The sequence below is a fragment of the Xyrauchen texanus genome, chromosome 11, assembly GCF_025860055.1.
Source record: "Xyrauchen texanus isolate HMW12.3.18 chromosome 11, RBS_HiC_50CHRs, whole genome shotgun sequence".
In the NCBI taxonomy this organism is placed as follows: Eukaryota; Metazoa; Chordata; class Actinopteri; order Cypriniformes; family Catostomidae; genus Xyrauchen; species Xyrauchen texanus.
The window spans coordinates 14,669,548-14,691,296 of record NC_068286.1 but is presented as its reverse complement, the minus strand read 5'-3'; the positions used below and the strand labels follow the sequence as shown (position 1 = coordinate 14,691,296).

The 21,749-nt window shown below is 37.1% G+C and overlaps 1 protein-coding gene across 1 annotated transcript in view; it reads left to right on the top strand.

Annotated features, from left to right (window-relative positions):
- The first annotated feature begins 1,607 nt into the window (after positions 1-1,607).
- Positions 1,608-21,749, top strand: part of LOC127651609 (sarcoplasmic/endoplasmic reticulum calcium ATPase 2-like) — a 32,682-nt gene continuing 12,540 nt past the window's right edge. Inside the window, exons 1-16 of the mRNA XM_052137527.1 lie at positions 1,608-2,012; positions 4,116-4,235; positions 4,404-4,421; positions 4,779-4,861; positions 5,800-5,904; positions 7,175-7,313; positions 10,483-10,649; positions 13,976-14,131; positions 16,711-16,852; positions 17,176-17,342; positions 17,530-17,618; positions 17,864-17,966; positions 18,071-18,202; positions 20,175-20,300; positions 20,540-20,761; positions 20,928-21,039. Of these exons, the coding sequence (XP_051993487.1) occupies positions 4,118-4,235; positions 4,404-4,421; positions 4,779-4,861; positions 5,800-5,904; positions 7,175-7,313; positions 10,483-10,649; positions 13,976-14,131; positions 16,711-16,852; positions 17,176-17,342; positions 17,530-17,618; positions 17,864-17,966; positions 18,071-18,202; positions 20,175-20,300; positions 20,540-20,761; positions 20,928-21,039 (1,879 nt within the window). The 5' untranslated portion in view covers positions 1,608-2,012; positions 4,116-4,117. The remainder of the gene's footprint in view (positions 2,013-4,115; positions 4,236-4,403; positions 4,422-4,778; positions 4,862-5,799; positions 5,905-7,174; positions 7,314-10,482; positions 10,650-13,975; positions 14,132-16,710; positions 16,853-17,175; positions 17,343-17,529; positions 17,619-17,863; positions 17,967-18,070; positions 18,203-20,174; positions 20,301-20,539; positions 20,762-20,927; positions 21,040-21,749) is intronic.

The window sequence follows — 21,749 nt, the reverse complement described above, 5'->3', positions numbered from 1 at the left end:
GCAGCCTGTCTGTCAAACAGTGTGCGCCTGCAGAAGTGAGGAAGTAAAAAATAAATCCATTACTTTGTCATTTCTAACTCTTTCCTATTAACCTTTTCACCTTTTATCAAGATCGACCAATGTTAGTCTCATGATCAACGTAATGAGCACACCTGGCTTAAAATAAAATGCAATCAGCAAACACAATCAAAGTAAATATATCCAAACTTTTTCTTCGAGCATGAGATGGAGTTGTAGACCACAGAACCGTTCTGAAAACACTGTAATAATGCACATGGTGCAAACAAGACAGGACAGAGCAACACAAATAAACTTTGAAGCAAGCAGACTATTTTAGTTTATTAAATCGCAGCCCTTTGCATTTTAATAATCGCACAAGGTCTCATTGCGATTTCGATTTATTTCGATTAATCATGTAGCCCTAAAAGGCAGCATAAACGTAATCCATATGACTCCAGTGTTTTAAATATATGTCTTCAGAAGTGATATGATAGATGTGGGTGAAAACAGATACATATTTAATTACTTTTTTATTTAAATCCCCACTTTCACTTTCTTTTTTGTTTTGTTTCTCCCTGCCCAGTAGGTAGCGATATGCAAGAGGAATGCAAATTGCCACCTACTGGGCAGGGAGGAGAATTTATAGAAAAAAGGACTTAAATATTGATCTGTTTCTCGCTCACACCTATCCTATTACTTTAGAAGACATTCATTTAACTACTGGAGGCTTATGGACTACATTTATGCTGCCTTTGTAAACTTTTTGGAGCTTCAACATTTTGTTACACATTCACTTGCATTGTGTGGAGCTGAAATATTCTTCTAAAAATCATTGTGTTCTGCTGAGGAAATAAATTCATACACATGATAAGAGAATTTTCATTTTTGGGTGCACTATCCCTTTAAGGTAACAATTGCAGGGTACCACATTTTACAGTGTATGAAGGAATTACAGCTGCATCTCAAGAGAGAATGATATTAATTAGCAACAGATATTAGGGCAGATAATTATGGTAACAATTGAAATAGGTCAGATCCCATTCCACCCAATCGCCCTTGACTGAAATATCACTGCTAACTTTCAAGACGATGAGGATTATTTGTGTTTGAACACATTTGCTGCAAGAGTGCAAGACGATTGCGACGGTGGGTTTGTCATTTTGACCTCATACACTAATACCCAGTGTCCCTGAACAAGCGCGCCATTACCTACCTTCAACACGTCTCACTTGAGGGACAGATGGATGCGGGGGATGGGCTGTATTATTGACCGGAAGGACAATGTCCCGCCTCCTTAGCCAGACTCGTTTCGTATTGGCTCTTTATCGCGTCACTTAAAATTACAGTGGCTTGATTGGTTTACATAACTGTCAAAAGATTCGGTGTATGCTGTCGCACGCAACGGTCACTGGCTAAACTGAACGCTACAGTACGAGTGGAAGACCCGCCCTCCTGCAGCAAGAGTGAGTAGGCGTGACTATCACGACGGGAATCAAATGATTAGTCCAGTCCATCCGTCAGGGTGATACTCTTATTTCTCATTGGCTGCAGGGCTGCCCATCGATCTCTGCGTCTGAAGCGCTTACGGTAATAATGTCGCTCAGTGACCTAGTATTAAAAGCGACGGTTATGTAGAACGCGAAGGATTAATGCGTACGCCATCGACTTCGCAGTTTAAAACACTACCGGCAAAGTACACATTCAGCAAGACTTGATAGCGTCGAAAATTCACAGAAGAAGTTCTAGAGTCATCTCGCAGTGGATTCTTTCTATATAATATTCCGGATCATGCTGAAATCAGAAAGAAATCGCATAGCAGAAAACCATTATTTTCCTTGAGCAGCGCTGCAGTGCTATCAGTCTGTCCTGTTGGATCTGAACAGAAGATCGATCTGCGATACAACACACCGCATTGGGTTATACTTGGGATATTCTCTCTTGTCGCATTAGATTAAGATTTAGTATAAAGGAGGTTATTGGTTTGCCGAGAGGACTGAGCTACAGTTAAACTGGTGAGTAAGGTGTTGTCAGCATCATGCTGTGTCTGATATTACAGAACAGTAAGGCAGAGATGGAAATATCGATCAATGTGTTTGCTCGATCAGTCATTTAAATGGGATCTGATCAGCGGTGTTTGTGCGGATTTTGCCCTGTCAGCTGATAGCCAAACTTGACAGCAAAACAATTTACAGCTTAAATGTTTCTGTTGTTTAAAATTGCACCGTCAAATGTGCTACGCCGCAAAAATTAATGAAAACCCGAATGAAATGTAAGGTAACGCTTCTCGTAATGCTGTTGAAAGAAATCTACTTTAATAAAATATAAGTTTTAATTTCTCAAACAAGGGTTAATGATTATGTGGGACGAATTTATTCAGAAACTCACCAGAGTAGGATTACTAAAATTGATGCGCATCAGGTGTTATTTAGGCAGGTAACTATGGATACAAATACACGTTTATTTATCTTAGTAACATCCCATTTTGTACAGTTGGTGTATGGTTTACTCCTCAAAAAATGTAATTGCAATTTTGAAACATATGTATAAAATCATGAAGACTCACTGTCGTATCAGTAACCTTTTAAAAGCGGTTTTATTCTACATGGAGAGGGTCCCATTATGGGGGCTGTCATGATAGAATCACATGACCAGTTGAATAGAGCGCCACAGTGCCCGCCCACTTTTTCAGCCGCCTGGGTTCAAGAAGTATTTTTCCCATTAATTTCTTCCATTGACCTTTCATAAAATCCTTTTTAAAAGAGTTCTAAGCCATGAGCCAATCCAACCAGCTCCGAGGTGAATCGCTACATTACAAACTTTGTTTTGAAGCAACGAAAAATATTTGAAAATCGTACAAAAGACAAATGTACTGTTCAATATGGTGTACTTAACATCTTTTCATGGGACCACAAACTGCAATCCCTTGAAGCATTGCGAATGATGTAATCGTCGAATATACAATGATGGAAATCTATAAAACTAACGATTTAAGACTGTTGATTATAAGTTTAGAATAGAAACAATATAGTTTGCATTTATTGCTAAATATTCCAATATATACAAATATATAAGTAGTTTGAGGGTGAAAGGAGACCGACTTGTTTGCATCATTCACAATACTTCCTTGGAGTGGGCAGTCACTTCCGGGCATGTTTGGTGGGCTTTCTTGGCTGCAGTTCTCTGATTGGTGGATCTATTTCTACTGACCATGGGTAGTGTAGTTGTTCACCAAGATCTCCGCTATTAAACTTGATTTCCTAACAATGAAGTTGAAATAACATGGACTGGTTGCTTCAACAGAAACATCAATCGATAAACAACCTTGGAGCCCATGGTAGGTCTGTCTTTAAGGGTTTGCAAGTTATCTGTAAAAATAAATGTTTCCTTGGAAAAAAAATATGGGATTTTTACATCCGGATCCTAACTGTTGCACTCCATACTGCTCAATTAATCTCAGCAACCACCCTGTTATTAAAGGAATGTTTTGTGGGTAAGTATAAGCTAAGCTTAGTCAACAGCATTTGTGGTGTAGGTTAATGCTAAAGAATTATTTTGACATAACCCTCGTTTAAAAAAGAAAATAAAAATTTGTGGTTACAGTTGTCACTTACAATGGAAGTGAATGGGCCCATCACGTAAACATAAAAATTCTCACTGTTTCAAAGTATAGCCACAATATGTACACTTTATATGTGTTAACATGAGTTTAGCATGTTACAATAGCTTACTAACCTTATCTGTGTGAAGATATATCCAATATTAGAACTTTGTTGTCATGATGACATAACACTGGTAAATCCCTAATGTTATTACACTAAAATCATGGTGACATGTATAATATTTTATATGTAGTGGCGATAGGTTTGAAAAAGGGGGTATTTTAACATTTATAGACTTGACACCTTCACTTCCATCATAAGTGCCTGACTGTGATCACTTTTTACTTTTTCTTTTTCAATAAACAAAGGATAAGTCTAAATCATTTTTCTGTGGTAATCAACATCATGTCCCAAATGCTGTCGAGCTTGCTTTGAACTAGCTTGTACTGAACCTGGAATATTACTTTATGATTGTTCACCCATTTGGATATGTAAAAGTGTCTTCCTCTCCTTTAGGGATGGACAATGCCCATACTAAGACGGTTGAGGAGGTGCTGGGATATGTCGGTGTCAACGAGACAACGGGACTGAGCTCCGAGCAGTTAAGGAAGAGTAGGGAAAGATGGGGCACCAATGGTAATGTATATTACTCTGAAAATGCTCATCCTAGCATGCCTCGCTTATGCCAATAGGCAGACACAATACAGCATTTATTACTTGTCATACATGATGAGATTTAATTTAACCTTACACCTTTTCCTTCTGCCCATCTTTGTTTTTATTTTGCTCCAATGTGCGCCACAGAGTTACCTGCAGAAGAAGGTGAGCCATTCCTCTGGGTGTATGTACTGTGTAATTATTAGCAGAGCTTTCATCATATTCTCTGTGTCAAAAGTCTCAATGAGCTTACTTTGGTTGCATGGAAGATGCAAGTTGTGTTGCTAATTAGTGTTATTATTGGATTCCCTAGAGGAGGTTTGTAGAGGTTTTCAGTCGCTTTGTTGCTGAACGAATCTTGATTAAATGTTATTGGCTGTATTTTGCGAGGGTTTTAAAGGTTTTTTGTGGGTTATTGGCACTTCATGGAAATTTTGAAACCTTGTTGAAACTCCCAATTAGTAACCGTGTGCCTCTCTTTAAACTTTATTCTCTGTGTTTGTGTGCAATATGTATTTATAGGGAAGTCACTATGGGAACTTGTTCTGGAACAGTTCGAGGATCTGCTCGTTCGGATTCTTCTTCTCGCAGCCTGTATTTCCTTTGTAAGTATAAACAGAGACAGTATAAGGGGAAAGAGTTGACTATTTGTAAAATAAATTAATAAAAAAATGAATGAATGGGATAAGTAATCCTTAACATGGAAGCTATAGCAATGGATGTGTCCTACCTTCAGTTAACAGAGCCAATCACCTTCTTGATAGAGATTCATTATTTTAGTGTCACTTGTGTTACTCTGATTGATGTACTTTAAGTCATCATGGGGCCTTTCGTAGTTACTACGGTGGTTAACAATACTTTTTAAAATGAAAAGCAGATTTTTGTTGTTTCAGAAGGTTAGGATATCAAGTTATATTATTTAATAAACATAAATGGCAGTGAACTGGAAAATATACAGGCATCAAAATTACATCCTTTAAAGTTGAAACAAGGTCACTGCTTTTTTTTTTACTGTTAATTTTTGGCAACCACAGCGGCCAGTATTTTGCCTTATATGTAACAGAATTTTCTTTAGTGTGTCTTTCCCCATTCAAGTAATAAGGAGCTGTGCTTATAATGCCTACTGTATTACCTACATAGAAAATATCTGCCTGTGGGAATTACCAAGATGACTGCCAAGGGAACTGACTTGCCTTAAAGGGACTTTAGTATAAATCAAAGACATTGTTTACTGTCAAGCAGTAATTTAAAGGAGTGCTGTCACAAAACAATAACACAACCTTTTCACATTTACATATGCCAAACACACATGCTACATAGAACAATCACAGAAGCTCATCTCAAATCTCCATTCATACACAAACAGTACTACAAAATGCAATGATATCGTTCAAAACTCATTCCTGCTCAATCATAAAAAAAGCATTGTGAGGAAATTGAGAACAGTTTAAGCTACATTATGCTGTTTCCACAGCTCTGACAAACGCTTGCACTGACCAGTTTTGTATCTCATTCTCACATCTCAAATCTCTCTTGTTTTCAGACTCTGGCCTGGTTTGAGGAAGGTGAAGGAACCATCACAGCCTTCGTAGAGCCTTTTGTTATCCTTCTTATTCTCATTGCGAATGCCATTGTAGGGGTGTGGCAGGTATAGTCTGTAAATTGTTATATATGTGTTAAATGTGCTGAAATTAGTTAAACCAACTGGGGCTAGTTGTCACAGTGTGGATTTATTTGTGAAACTCTATTTCTACTTAGGTATACTAGGGCTGGGTGATTATATCGAATATTCACGATACAATAGCATTTATTTTGGTGACTATATAAATTTAGGCAAAATGTTGAATATCACAGTTATTTTAATGTACTTTTATTTGGCCATTAAGCTTTATAAAGAGTGCATCAGTTGATTAATTTCACGATCCTTCAGGGCTGCACAATTAATCAAAATAACATTACAACTGTGAAATTGTATTATGTTATTAGTGAACTGCAAAAGGCTTTGGTTAAACGTGGTCTGTATAGGCATAAGAATAAATGTAATGTCCTGTACTCTGCATGCGTTGGGCTCAAGGACTCATGTTTTTAGAGCTTTTAGAGCAGGTCACATGGTTTGTGAAAGAAAAGTACTGCAGATTTAAGCATACAAGTTATTATACAAATCTACAAACGTGGCAGAGTATAACAGAAAAGGAGGAGATGACAGCGTTTCACCAGATGCAGAACATCGTAAACTACACACTGCGCTTTCATTGTCAAAATAAAAGCTCCAGGTGAAGGTCAAGTAAATCAGACAGAAATATGTTATTTTTATGTAAAACAAATCTACATTAATCCTCAATATAATAATTCAGTATTATATTATAATAATTAACTTGACTGGGTCCCACAGTAATAATTTGGTATTGGGTTCCAAAAGTACAAATATATGAAGGTGAATAATGTTTTTTCAGAGCAATTATTAGTTATGAATTAGAATTATGTATTAAAAATACATAATTATTGAGATATATATTGAGTATTGTAAATAGGCTGAAAAAATAGCCATATACTGTATATACCAGTACCTTAAAATCAAAAGGTTACAAAACGGAACATTTCCACCATTATTACACACAGAGTAAGATACCCTTGTCTTAATGGCTGCTTGAATATTGTTATTACAGAACTATTAGAGCTATTACAAAAATGTTATGATAATGAGATATTAGATTGGATGAAAGAATTATCCTTAAAATTATTACAATGTAAGACAGTTTTAACTTGCTGTTTAAAACCAACATGCAAAACCACTGTGCATGAAAACAAGCATTTATTTAAATTAACTTTTCACCAAAAAACAAAACAAAAAGAAAAACAGATATATAATTGTATCAGGAATTACTGCTCACTTTGTGCATTTGTCTGTTTGTTTTTAGGAGCGTAATGCAGAAAATGCCATTGAAGCACTAAAAGAATATGAGCCAGAGATGGGGAAGGTGTACAGACAGGACAGGAAGAGTGTACAGAGGGTCAGAGCCAGAGACATTGTGCCTGGAGACATTGTGGAGGTGGCAGGTAATCAGAATGTGCCACAATATTATGCATTTAATAATAGACTTTTGGACATTAGTCTATGACATTATATAGTTTCTTCATGTATATATTTACTGATGGATTTTGTTTTTTTATGTAAAGGTTAAAGGATAGGTTCACTTAAAATGTTATGAGGTGGCCATGTCCGGATTGTTTGTATATGTCAATCTAGATCTGAATCTCAGAGACTACAGATATAGTAAAAAGATTTTCTCAAGAAAGTATCCAGCTGTTCTCACAGTTTAGCAAAATATTGTCTAATAGAATTTCTGGCACAGTATAAAGCTTCCCAAAAAAAGTTGTATGACAGAGCAAACCTCTGATCTGATGACTCCCACGAGATTACTGCCCAAACCATCAAAGATCCCCCACCCCAGTTTATTTAAAAATTGGCAACTGACTGTGGCTTTTCTCCAAACTGAGTTAAAATATTACACATCAGAATGAATTACATTTCCCATTGTATTGGGCTCTGGGTTTTATGCTAGTCACATCTGGTATTCTTTGTGCATTGATAAAAAGAATGCACAATTCCAGGTTTATGAAGTTTAGGTTTGTAGACTGGGTCACAGAGGTTCTGCTTATAATGTGTGTATCTCTGAGAAGAAGTATCCAACTTGAATTGCTGCCACTGTTCTTCTCCACAATTAAGTTTTTCAATTTTGGCTAGGGATGCATGATATACAGTATTGTGACCATGTATTTCAGACATTTTCATTGTGTGTTTTAATTTTCTATTCCGGACAAAGTAGCAAATGTATACTGTATAATATTAGCCGTTTGTTGGTTAGTGGCCATAAATAATTATCAGCTTATCAGTATTGGGCAGAATTTCAATATCGGTGCATCCCTAATTTTGGCATATGTTACCATCTTTGGAGTATGTTTTTCCCTGGACACTTTAAGTCTTTTAAACTGATGCAACTGCAATTGGGACACCTATTATTTGGTGTCTTTGAAACTCTGTTTGTTTCCTCATATTGCTTTGAAAACTCATATCAAAGTCCTAATTGTCTGACCTCATTTATAGCTGACAGTTACTGCTAATTGGCAATCAACCTAATTTGCCTCTCGGACACATTTGTCATTTTGATTAAATTACTTCAAAGTAAATCTCCTTATCCATTTAAATAAATACAGTATATTGTATGTATATTCATCTAAGTTTTATTCTAAGAATCCCGAAATAAGTTTGACTTACTTTTGTGTCGTTGTTCTGTATTTTGACGGACATTGGCTTCTAAAGATAGATTTTAAAATATGAGGCAGTTTCTTAGTTGAACAATCAGAGACACACTGTATTTAAATTCAATGTTTAAAGCAATTAAATAATCCTTTTTTTTCTTTTTTGTTAAGACTACAAAATACATACAACAGCTGCTCAGACTCATTTATCATAGTAACAATTTTGACAGGAAAGTATTTAAATCTCCTTTATGCCAAAGTTACACAGCATGGTCACTGGATACCATTGCTGGACACCAAGTGTTTTGGATCAGACTTTGCAGTCTTACCATTACCATATTTGACCTAAAATATAAAAAATGTTCATGTTTAGCAAAATCCCCCCAAAATGTAAACTTGAATAAATATGAGAACTTTTTTCTGAATGTTGCAGAAATGCAAAATTGGGCCTTAGTGGTCAACTATTTTTTTATTTATTTATTTAATTCACACAATAGAGCCCATCAGAGTCTTTCTAGCAAGTCAGTCCACTGTCGGCCATCTTTGGAAAGCACTCAGGAGTCTAATTTCAGTAATGCCAGTGCAGCTCCTATCTACTTGAATGGAGAAAGAATCTCAAAAACGTTTGGTCAAGATTCCGATCAAAAAACATATTTCAAATCAGCAATAAAATCTGACAATACTGGTATCCTTAATTGTGATTGTTTACCTCATATTAAGCAAAAAAAATAATAATTCTGGCTTGTATAGCAAATGTACATATGCATTTTTAGTGTTGATTGACAGGTGATGTCATATTTCTAAAAGGTGATTGGCTCTTTTACCTGTAAGGCAGGACTTCCTTTTTATATCCGTTGACTGTTGGGTACTAGAGCTTCCAATTTCTCCCATTCATTTTAATAGAAGTGGCCCATCTCTGCTAAATAATCTCTGAAACCATTCAGTAAATCATAGATACATATTTCAATCGAATTTTGATGTAACTTAATAAAACATATTGAATTAAGTATAAAGTTGGGCTGTCAATAGATGCGAATTTGTATTTGTATTATAAATACAATATAAATTTGTATTGAGAAGGGCCCCCAAATAACAATAATTAAATACTTTAAAATTATATTTAAGTAATTATAAATATATATTATACATCTAAGAATTCAGACAATTAAAATGCATTACATTATTGTGGCAGACGAGTGGCTTTAGAGTGCAATATACTGAGCGGGTTTACATGCACGTTCTTATACCAATTAAGCCGACAACGTGTGTGGTCCTGTAAACTAATTTAATGGCTTTTCATTTATCGCTGTAAGTTCATCAATGGCTTAAGAATAAACCTATCGTCAGTAATAGATTTTTACCCATTATCTCAATTTCGCCTTCCAACTAAACACCTTCACTGCCATTCTTATCAGCTTATCCAATGTACGCATATGCTGCGTCAAGGTTTGACGTCAAAAGCAGGGAATAACTAAATTAAATCTCATGTAAATGCGGTTTTCTTGCTTTGCTGGATTTTTTAATAAGCTGATTTTTGTACATGTAAAGGGTTCCACTTACTGCCTGCTGCTGAAAACAGGTGGTACTTCACGCTTGAATTTCTCAGATGGTAGGAATATTATATATATAACGGTCCGGGGACATGATTAATTATATAATTCACTAAATTTGCACGTTAAATCTACAGCCCTAGTGTAAAGAGATAAAAGTGATAATCTTAGAATAAGTTCTGTTGCTAGATTGTCCAAAGGAGTGCTAATTATGCTTTTGAATTCATATTCTAAGCCATCTTTCATACCACATTTGTAAGATGTTAATATATTGGAGGTATCTAAATAAAAAATGCATGTGTTTGTTTGCATTACTGGCTTAGGTTTTCCTTTTTTGCATTGTATGTCTGAAAAATAATTATACAAAGTCTTGCCCTCTGTTTAAACTTTATTTTTCACTCTCTTCTTTTATCCAGTTGGTGACAAAGTCCCAGCAGATATCAGACTGACATCCATACGCTCTACTACTCTCAGAGTGGACCAGTCCATCCTGACAGGGGAGTCTGTATCCATCCTGAAACACACAGACCCAGTGCCTGACCCCCGCGCTGTCAACCAGGACAAGAAAAACATGCTCTTTTCTGTAAGACTTTGCTGGACCGTGCATGTTTGTCAAGTTCTTTTGGTTCTAGTTAAAAATGTGCATGGCTTTTTTGGTTTGTTTTCAGAGAATATGTGCTTTATACAGTAGATCAGTCCATGGCTCCTGTACAGTGAGTGCCTGGACCCCAGGGGTCCAAAAACCCTGGTTGATAACCCTGGGCATATGGTACTGGATTATGTGAGGCCCGTGTGCTGAATAAAACACCACTCGTTTTGTTTGCTCTCACATGTGGAATGAGTCATCACATCACACAAGCTTTGAGCTCTTAGATGGATAATGACCAGAGTGTACCTGCCTCAAAGACTCTGCTGAGAAAGTCTAATGGATGTCTGGACATTTAAGGACAGCAGCAGACAGAAGTCTTAGTCATCATTCTGTAGTTTGATTAAATTGATTGTAAATTGTATAATAAAATGTAGATGTAGTTCAACAGACCAGTCATTTCGGTGAGGTCTATACTAAGTCCAAGGTTCAGGCAGTGGCACATGAAATATCCCACGTCTTATGGTTGGAGTTAGCATCAGTTCATCCTCTTAAGTCAATCATAATAGACTGAAGTGATATCTGGCTGGCACTGGCATATGAATTCAGAGGTTGAGACGGAAAACAAATAATAATGGTTTAGATGCCATTTAAATGTTTTGTTTTTCTTTTTGCAGTTATAGATCATGATAAATGTTTCTGGTCCTGGCAGACCTAACTAAAGCAGCCTAATTGTGAATTGTTGGATAAATTAGGGTTATGCATGGCTAAATGAGTCTTTAGTCTAGACTTAAACTGAGAGAGTGTGTCTGCATCCTGAACAGTGTTAGGGAGACTATTCCATAGTTTATGAGCCAAATAGGAAAATAATCTACCTCCTTTTGTGGATTTTGATATTCTAGGAACTATTAACAGGCCAGAATTTGGTGATCATAATGAACGTGATGAAATATAGTGTGGTAGGTCACTACTCACTGCAGGTACTGTGGGACTAGATGAATCAAAGCTTTGTACATAGTTAACAAACTGTTTTAATTAATACAAAATTTGACAGGTAGCCAATGTAATGATGATAAAATGGAGCTAATATGTTCATATTTCTTGGTTCTAGTTAGCACTCTGGCAGCTGCATTTTTAACCAATTGAAGTTTATTTATTGAACTTTTTGGACATCAGTAATGCATTACAATAATCTAGTTTTGAGGTGAAGAATGCATGAATTCATTTTTTGACATCAGCAACAGAGAGCATGTGTCGTAACTTGGCAATATTTCTGAGGCGGAAGAATGCTGTTATATAAACATTGGAAATAGATTTTCAAAGGACAGATTGGTATCAAATATAACACATTCGCTGTAGAAGATGATGTAATAGTACATCTATCGAGAGTAAAATGATATTGAGTAGAAGGAAAGTTCTGGCCATCCAATCTTTATTTCATTGATACATTGCTAGTTTGGAGAACTGTAAAATTTCATCGGGTTTCAACGAAATATAAAATTGGGTATCGTCAGCATAATAGTGGAAACTTATTCCACGATTCCTGATAATATTTCTCATGGGAAACGTATATAAAGAGAAGTGCAGAGGCCCTAAAACTGATACATTTGGCACTCCATAATTAACTTTTGTTTGGTTTACACAGACAAAGTGGTAACAGTCTGATAAATAGGACCTTAACCATGCTAATGCAAGTCTGCAAATGCTAACATGATTCTCAAGCCTATTTAAGAGAATCATGTCATGATCTATTGTGTCAAAGGCAGCACTAAAATATAAAAGCACTAGAATAGAAATGCAGCCACGATAAGATAAGAGCAAGTAATTTGTAACAGATAAGTGCTGTCTCTGTACAGTGATGAGGCATATATCCTGACTGAAATTGTTCATATATACTAGTTCTCTGTAGAAATGAACATAGTTGGGAGGACACAAAATTTCTAGTATTTTTTACATAAATAGGAGATTTGAAATTGGTCTGTTATCAGCCAGTTCTCCTGGATCAAGCTGTGGCTTCTTAATAAGCGGTTAAATAAGAAAAAACTGCCAATTGAAAGTTTCTTGGGATATGTCCTAAGGATAGTGAGGATTAATAATATTAAGTAGGGGTTCTGAAATTACAGGGAATACCTCTTTTAAGAGCTTAGTTAGTATTATATCTAAACATATATAGGTTATGGCTTTTGATGTTTTGATAAGTTTTGTTAGCTCTTCATGACCAATGACAGCAAAGGATTGAAGTTGCTTGAGAGGAAAATTATGAGACAATTATGTGACAGACGATTGCATAATTCCAATTTTATTTCTGATCATTTCAGTTTTTAATTCAGTAAACAAATTCAGGAAGTCATTACTATTGTGCTGCAACGGAATATCTGGTTCAGTCAAGCCTTTATTCCTAACCAATTTAGCCATATTACGGAGTAAATACCTAGGATTGTTGTGGTTATTTTCTATGAATTTTCTAAAATGTGCTGACCAGATGAACAGCTGAGCGAATATGCCATTGAAACACCCTGCTTCAGGGGCTCTACAGCCAGAACTAAAGTGTGTGTTGCTCACTGTTCTACCCGCATCCAAAACAGTATCTACCAGCTTCTCTTTCTCACTGACCCCCACTAGCATTTGGATGTATGTCTCTATAGGGGGTCGCACACTGGTTGTATCTGCTGGATGACATAGCGCAATCTAAAATTCGAAAATATAGTTTTCTATGAATTTACGCACACCACCGCCGCAACTCTGTGCTCAAATTTCTGCCACACCACAGAGCACAACTCTAATATTTTCCTTTAAATTCGACCCAAATCATTATCAATGGACCTCTATTATTTTCTCTAGCCTTGGTCATTCTTTAAGAAGGGAAAAACCTTGGTAACATTTGTGTGTACTGTCATTCACGGTAACCGCCTCAACATGCCCTGTGCCCTAGCCGTGACGTGCCATAGTGCTTCTCATCTGGTGTGCGACCACCTTAAATCATTAAACTTCTCTGTCAGCCTGACTAATTCCTTACATGCATCACATATAAATCCCTCACTGCTGATGGAAGAAGCAATAGTAAACATGTGGCATGCAATGCAGGAAGCAATAACATTTGCAGAAAAAAAGAGAGCCAATTTTTACTCCCATTTGGCAACTGACAAGTGGTAATTTTAGCTCCTGAATACATCCTAAACTTGTTATAACTAATGTAGGTGATGTTACAACAGCAAACTGTGCTGTTATTGTCTCTGCAGTTACTCACTTTATTACAATTCTTCTCATCTCAAGCCTTTCTATGCATCTAATAATCATGTGCATGTTTGTGTATGTTTATGCAGGGGACAAACATTGCAGCAGGGCGAGCGATAGGTGTAGTAGTGGCCACAGGTGTACACACTGAGATTGGGAAGATCAGAGATGAGATGGCAGCCACCGATCCAGAAAGAACCCCTCTGCAGCAGAAACTAGACCAGTTTGGAGAGCAACTCTCAAAGGTACAGCTCTTTTCTCTCTATTCTCTGCACTATCCCCTTTTCATTCTTACCTTCACTTCTTTTGTTTCTCTAGTGGCTATGTACTCTGTAGCTATGTCTATGTTCAGTATAGCACCATACTATTTTTGCAGTACACTGTAATAATGATAACATGGAGTTGTTACCTTGAACGGTTGGTTCACACCAAAATATAAATTCTCTCATCATTTACTCTTATGATATCCCTGGTGTGTTTCTTTCTTCACCAGAACATATTTGAAGGAATATAGAAAAATATCTTTGCTCAGTAGGTCCTTAAAACGCAAGTGGATGGTAATCCGACTTTTGAAGCTCCAAAAAGGACAGATAGTCATCATCAATGTCATCCATATAACTCCAGCATTTAAATTAATGTCTGAATTGCCAAAATGTGCAGTATACACCAGAGCATAGTGCACATGGTACTGTAATAAAATCCAATGTATTATTTAGCAAAACTGTTGTCTGACCATTAATCTCCTCTGCACAAGACCAGTAGCTCATGCAGCCCGCTGGCGAATTGGCACGTTAAAGTAAAAAAACAGTTTTGTTTATCTATATATATAAGCCTACCACAGCGATAGAAACAACAGAACACAACACAGCTGCACACAAACCAGAGAACCGAACATTCTAAATATGTCTGATTCTGAACTGGTGAGCATTTTGTGACAGACCTCCGACTGAAGAGATTGATACCTCAGCGAAAACATTCGGTAGGTGTAACATTCTCAGCCAAAATCAAGTGAGATGCAGGCTTCAATATACTGTTATGAGAATGTTTTTGGGCCAGTACCAGTTCATACTGGGCATGGTAATAAAATAAACCAAGTGATCGACAGAATGTACTGTTGCTCATTACAGCTTGTTTGGACCAAAACTCTTGATTAAGAAAGAATATATACTTTTATCATGTGTCGTTTGCCATCAGGGTAGGACACGGTTTGATTATAGCTGTATTTATCCTCCTCTGTCTATCTCTGTCAGTTTGATGGAGTACTTTGTTTCAAACAAATGAGGCTGGGCAAAGAAATGCATCTATTCTCTGACTACAAACTCATCAGACATGTTTAGTAAGTTCAGTTCTCTGGTTTGTGTGCAGATGTGTTGTGTTCTGTTAAAATACATTCGATTTTGGTTTGTTTCTCACCAAAGCTCATGATGTACTTGGATAACAATAATGAGTTTCATGGAATAAATTATTAAACTTCTGAATTATATTTTTGTGTCCTTTTGAAGCTTGAAGAGGTGGTCGCCATAAACTGCCATTGTGTGATCACTGAGCACAGCATTTTTCACAATTTCTCCCTTTGTCTTAAGAAAAAAAAATTCAAATGGGGGTATAACAACACAGGGGTGAGTAAACAATGACTGAATTTTCATTTTGGGGTGAACTATCCCTTTAAGATGAATGAGCGAAATTGGGATGCCCAACCAAGGAGCTCTAGTGCCCAACGGTCAACAGGTGTAGAAAGGAAGTCTTGCCTTACAGTTAAAAGTGCCAATCACTTTTTATATACAGACATCGCCTGTCAGTCAACTCGAAAATGCAAATGTGCATTTGCTGGACAAGTGTTTTTTTTTAGCCCAATATGAGGTAAATAAGCACAATTTTTTTTTTGTCCAGTATTGTCAAATTTGATTGCTGATTTGAAATATGTTCTTTGATCGTAATCTTGACCAACCATTTTTGAGATTTTGGTCTTTCCACTTTCAAGTAGATAGGAGCTGCACAGTCATGACTGGAAATAGCCTCCTGTGAGAGTTCCAAATATGGCCAACATTGGACTGACTTGCTAGAAAGACTTTGTTGTAAAATGTACATCAGTACTCCAATAATACATGAGGTTTAACAGAAGAATTAATGCAAGTGCTTTTATAAAATTATAAGCTTCACATTTCTGGCTTTAAATCCTCCAATTGTTGTCCCTATTCACTTCCATTGTAAGTGCCTCACTGTTACCTCATTTTTTGCTTTTTTTAAGAAAAGGAGGGATGAGTCTAAATAAATTTTTGTAGTAATCAATATTATGCCACACATGCTGTCGATTAAGCTTACCTTGTATTGAACCCGGATTATTCGTTTAAGTACACGCTTAACATTTTGACATTTGATTTATCAGATTGACAGACTTCTTTTTACATACTAGTTGTTAGAATGCAGGATAAGGGAGACCAGGGCTAGCTGTCAAACTTGGATTCAAGTAAATATTTCTCAATGTGGGTTAATTCTTGAATGTCATTTTCTGCATAGCAACAAAGCTTGAAGTGTTGGCTACAAAAAGTAAACAAACATTTTTACCGTTCTTGTCCAGGAAAAAAAGATACATTGTGATGGGTGTGTTCATGCAAAATATCTTTTCAAATAAATTCCATTGAAAGAAAACCATACTAAATTGTGTTTTTAAACAGCAAATATTTCATTGACAGACCCTCTCATCAGCCATGTAACAGTCAACAGTCACTATGTAACACAACATGTCAGTGTTATCGACAGGCCCGGAGGTTTTGTCGAAAGTAGCTATTTTGCTTGCATCATTCTCTCTCTGTCTTGACTGAAGGTGATCACGGTGATCTGTGTGGCAGTATGGGGTATTAACATCGGTCACTTCAGTGACCCCGTGCATGGAGGCAGCTGGCTGCGTGGAGCTGTGTACTACTTTAAGATCGCCGTAGCCCTGGCTGTAGCTGCCATTCCTGAGGGTGTGCAAATGTTATTCTAGTTCTTTATTTCTGCCTTAGACTTAATAAAATGTTTCTCAGGAACATTAGGCCTTCAACTATTAAGCAATAGCTATTAACCAATAGCTGCTAATATTCATGTAAAATAATGTTTATATAGGCCTAAATATTTAAAAATGTTTAAATCAACAATGACATTTGTTTTTCATATGAGTTTGATTTTCAAAAAACTTAATATACTTAATATGGTAAAATATAATCTTTTATCTCATTACGAGTTTTTTTTACCTGTTTCCTCCTTGTTCTCGTAACTCACCACTGAAGCCTTTTCATCTGTCTCACAGGTCTTCCTGCTGTGATCACTACTTGCCTGGCACTTGGCACACGCCGCATGGCCCGCAAAAATGCCATAGTCCGTTCCCTACCATCTGTGGAGACCCTCGGCTGCACTTCTGTCATCTGCTCTGACAAGACGGGCACACTCACCACCAACCAGATGTCCGTCTGCAGGGTGAGAGAGAGAGAGAGGGAGACAGATGCATTGTGGAATATATCATATTTTAGTGTTATTAACAGAAGATAGGGAATAGAGATCAATAACATGGAATGATGCTTAAAAAACACTTTAGCCTATCTGACTCTGTTCGAACGTACTAACTGCGTGCGTTTGTATGCATGGTATGCATGTGTGTTTGCAGTTGTTTATTGTCGACGTTGTCGCGGGTGAGAGGTGTCTACTGAACGAGTTTACAGTTACTGGATCTACTTATGCACCTGAAGGGGAAGTGTGAGTTTATTTTGCATCTAAAGATGCACACTCACTCATACACACACTCTTGGATTCTTGCATTAACTCTTAAAGCCCTTCGGAAATAACATGCGGTGTGCATAAACATTCATGCGATCTTTTCATACCCAGTGACTCTTCATGTTCCCCTCATTCTCTTTTCCTAATCAACTATACCCATTGTTTTCTCCTTAACTCACACAGTCCTCCTCCAAACCCTCCCTCCCTGTCTTTGTCTGTTTCAGGTATAAGGATGATGTACAGGTACGCTGCAGTCAGTATGAGGGTTTGGTGGAAATGGCTTCTATCTGTGCCCTGTGTAATGACTCCTCACTGGACTACAATGAGGTGTGTGCAGAAATGTGCACATAAACATACTTAATTTGAACTTATTTGTGATGCAATACAGTCTTAATTCTCTCACTCTCTCCCTATCTCACTCAAAATCACAGAGTAAAGGGGTGTATGAGAAAGTGGGTGAGGCAACTGAGACGGCTCTGTGTTGTCTGGTGGAGAAGATGAACGTGTTTGACACAGACCTGAGAGGCCTTGCACCTTCTGAAAGAGCCACAGCCTGCTGCTCGGTGAGTGTCCGTGTATGTTTTGGATGCTAAACCCCAGCATGGGATACTGGTGTGTTGGTGTTCCCACTAGGCAGCAAGTGGAGCATTAAATACAGGGCGGGTAAATAACAGATAGACAGATTGAAACTGAACATTGGAACTCTGTTGCTAATGTACACATTCAATAAACTCATGAATCCAACCAGTTCAATCTGATTGATCTATTGTTTTTACGGGCCAAGCACCAAAAGTGCATATGTGATGTTGGTATTCTTCTTACTGTTCTTCCGCTGAAAGTCCATGGCTGGCCATAGAACCAAACATAGGAATGTTATTAAATTTGGCACACTGATAGAGGTTATTCTCAAATGTAACTGACCCAAATTTGGGGTCTCTCACTCAATCCCTCTAGCACCACCAACAGTTCAAATTTTCACTTACATTTCAAACTTCTTAGAAACAAAATTCCCTATATGCCCCATAAGATAAATATTCCATCGTTTTCAGCTACGCCCACTCGATTTTCCACCATTTCAAATGGTCAGAAAAACCTACTTTTTTATTGTTAAAGATAATTTACCACAGGTGTCAATCCTGACTGTTCTTCCTCTCCCAGCCTCACTCTCCATAAACATCGCTCGGCCACACCCACATCACCACAGTGTCATTTGGGGCCATAGCTCAAATATTTCAATATCTCAAGGTGCTCAATACGTTTTTATAAGACTTGTGTTAGCTTCATTGTGTCATTGATCCCAAATTTTCCTTCGTCGACCAAACTTCCTGTCCGCCATTAAGTTAAATGAAAACCTACTTTTTCTAAATCCTCCTAGAATGTAAGTCAGATTTTCCCAAAATTTTGCATGTGTCATCTAGAGACACGCACGACAAAAGGTTATGAAAAGCTTTTTGACAGATCAAACCATTCTCGGTTAACGCATCAACAAATATAATGGCAAGATCCCAATAAGGATCTGTGGCTGTATCTCTTGAACGCTTTGGTATTTTAACATGAAAATGCATATATGGCATTGTGACTAAGCCCTTACAATCTAAATGTTTGCCATTGGTGTGCTTGGCCCCATAATCGCTTCTTGCAGCTATATTTATAATATAGCTATATTATAACAGCTGCACTGTCTAAAATTGTGAACAGTGTACATGAAACCACATTTAAAAAATAACAGTGCAATGTTTGATGGTGTATGGCCCTGTGGGTCCACTAGCTGTTTAAAATTTTACAAAAAAGAGAATTCATGCTGGTCTAAGCATGTAGACCCATACTGAATCTTCTCTGCAGATTTTCACAGATGTCCCATCATTTAAATAAATCTGTACCTTGCTCTGCCCCTTTAAAAAGAAATTCTGAAGTGCTGTAGGCTGTGCTGTTTCATGTGATATGTTGTCTGCTTAAGAGAGAGAGACATTTTTTTTCCCTAAAAATATTTGTAAAATATCAACAAAGCAAATGTATACAAATCAGTGTTGGGGTAGCAACTTTGAAACTGTAAACTTCCTAAGATATCCTGCCCCTTTATCCATCCCCTTTCTCTCCTTTGTAAATTATATTACCAAACTAAACTAACAACATACCTCCTTTCCTTCAGTTGGCCTTTGTCAGACTTTATAGATGGGGAAAACCCATCAAAAAAGTATCACGCTTCAAACAAGTGCAGTGATGCAGCTGCTGCTGTTTTAAAGATTTGCGTGTTGATTGCATTCACAGATTTTTAGAAGAGCTGAGATATATTTTAGGGGTGCTAAAGCCCCTGGACAATGTAGCGCTTTACTGGAAAAGCTACAATATTGTGAATATAGCGGAACTATTGTCACGCTACTGAAAAATGACGTTAAGTTAGTAGCATTGCTATTTTAGTTAACTACTCCACTGAACCACTGTGTATGAAAAGTATGCTCACATTGATTAAAGAAACATCTATAATGAGTTCCCTCCACCTTTCTCTTACCCACATTCTCTTTCTCTCTCTTTCAGGTCATAAAGCAGTTAATGAGGAAGGAGTTGACTCTGGAGTTTTCTCGAGACAGGAAGTCAATGTCTGTTTTCTGCTCCCCAAACAAACTCACTCGCTCAGCTTCAGGGGCAAAGATGTTTGTTAAGGTCTGGCTTCTGTCTTTTTCCATTCATTTCTTTTCATGGTCACTGAAATGTTTTGAATGTTACCCTAATAATGTTTAAGCAAAATATACTTTTAAGTTATTAAAGAACAACCTATTTTAGCATGAACTATTATTTAAAAAGGTTTATTTAAGAAGAGGACATTCAATAGCCTCTTGGTGTCTCTTATCTCTTACTATCAATCCCACTACATAAAATGTATCATGATCCTGACCTAACAGGGGGCGCCAGAGAGTGTGCTGGAGCGTTGCCGCTGGATACGGGTAGGTGGTGGTACTCGGGTGCCACTGACCTCTGACCTAAGGGAGCAGCTCTTAGGCACAGTAAGAGAATGGAGCACGGGTCGTGACACACTACGCTGTCTTGCCATAGCAACCAGGGACTCGCCCCCCGACACTCGTACTCTGAATTTAGAAAACTCTGCAGGCTTCTCAGAATATGAGGTGAGCAACTTGATGGAGTAAAACGTCAACAGTTTGAAATCAAGACCATAAGTTTCAAAACATTACATTGTGAAACTAGTCTTCACTCCCAAAAGAATTGACCAAAACATTTTTACATTTCAAATATGAGTGGCACGACCTGATCTGTTCTCTGTGCCTCTCTCAGTCGGACTTGACATTCGTGGGCTGTGTGGGAATGTTGGATCCGCCCAGGAAGGAGGTACTGAATGCAGTGCGGATGTGCAGACAGGCAGGCATACGGGTCATCATGATCACAGGTGCGTTAATCAATTTATTTTGTGTAAAAGATGCACAATAAACGAGAAAAATGAAAGTGCAGATTCAGATTAACTCTGCTCTCATGGTCAAAAACGGTGTAAAAACAATCATGTTCCACTTGTGATGTCTTTGGCTTTAGGTCGACACTTGATTCATTTAGGGCATTTCGTAAGAAGTTCGATTTGCATGTGAACACTCCCAACTAAAGTGCTATGAAGCTAAAACAATGACTTAAGTATTTGTGTCTGAATTTTGTTTATTTGAATTTTAGAGGTGGAATTAGCTGTATTATAAAATTACAGGTTAAAATTTTCAGATTAAGAAATTCAGATTGTAAAAAATAGGCCAAAGGTCAAGCTTCTGTGTTCCTCACAGAGATTTTGATTTTTTTATCAGAATACTTGTTTTTAGTATTTTGGCCAATCAAACTGCTTCCAGAATTCTCTAGTGCGGTCCGTTGTAGACATAATTTACTTATTTATTGTGGAACTGACCTTTGACCTAATTTCTTTACAATCTGAATTTCTTCTTTATCTGAGACTTTGAAACTGTAATTTTATAATCTGAAAATGTACAGCTAATTCCACCTCTAAACAATTTAAAACAAAAAATAAGTTTTTAAAAATACAGAGTTGTAAAATATGCCACAGAAATCTTACATTTTGTGAAATGTCACATGTCTAGAATTCAAATAAAAAAAATCGGATTT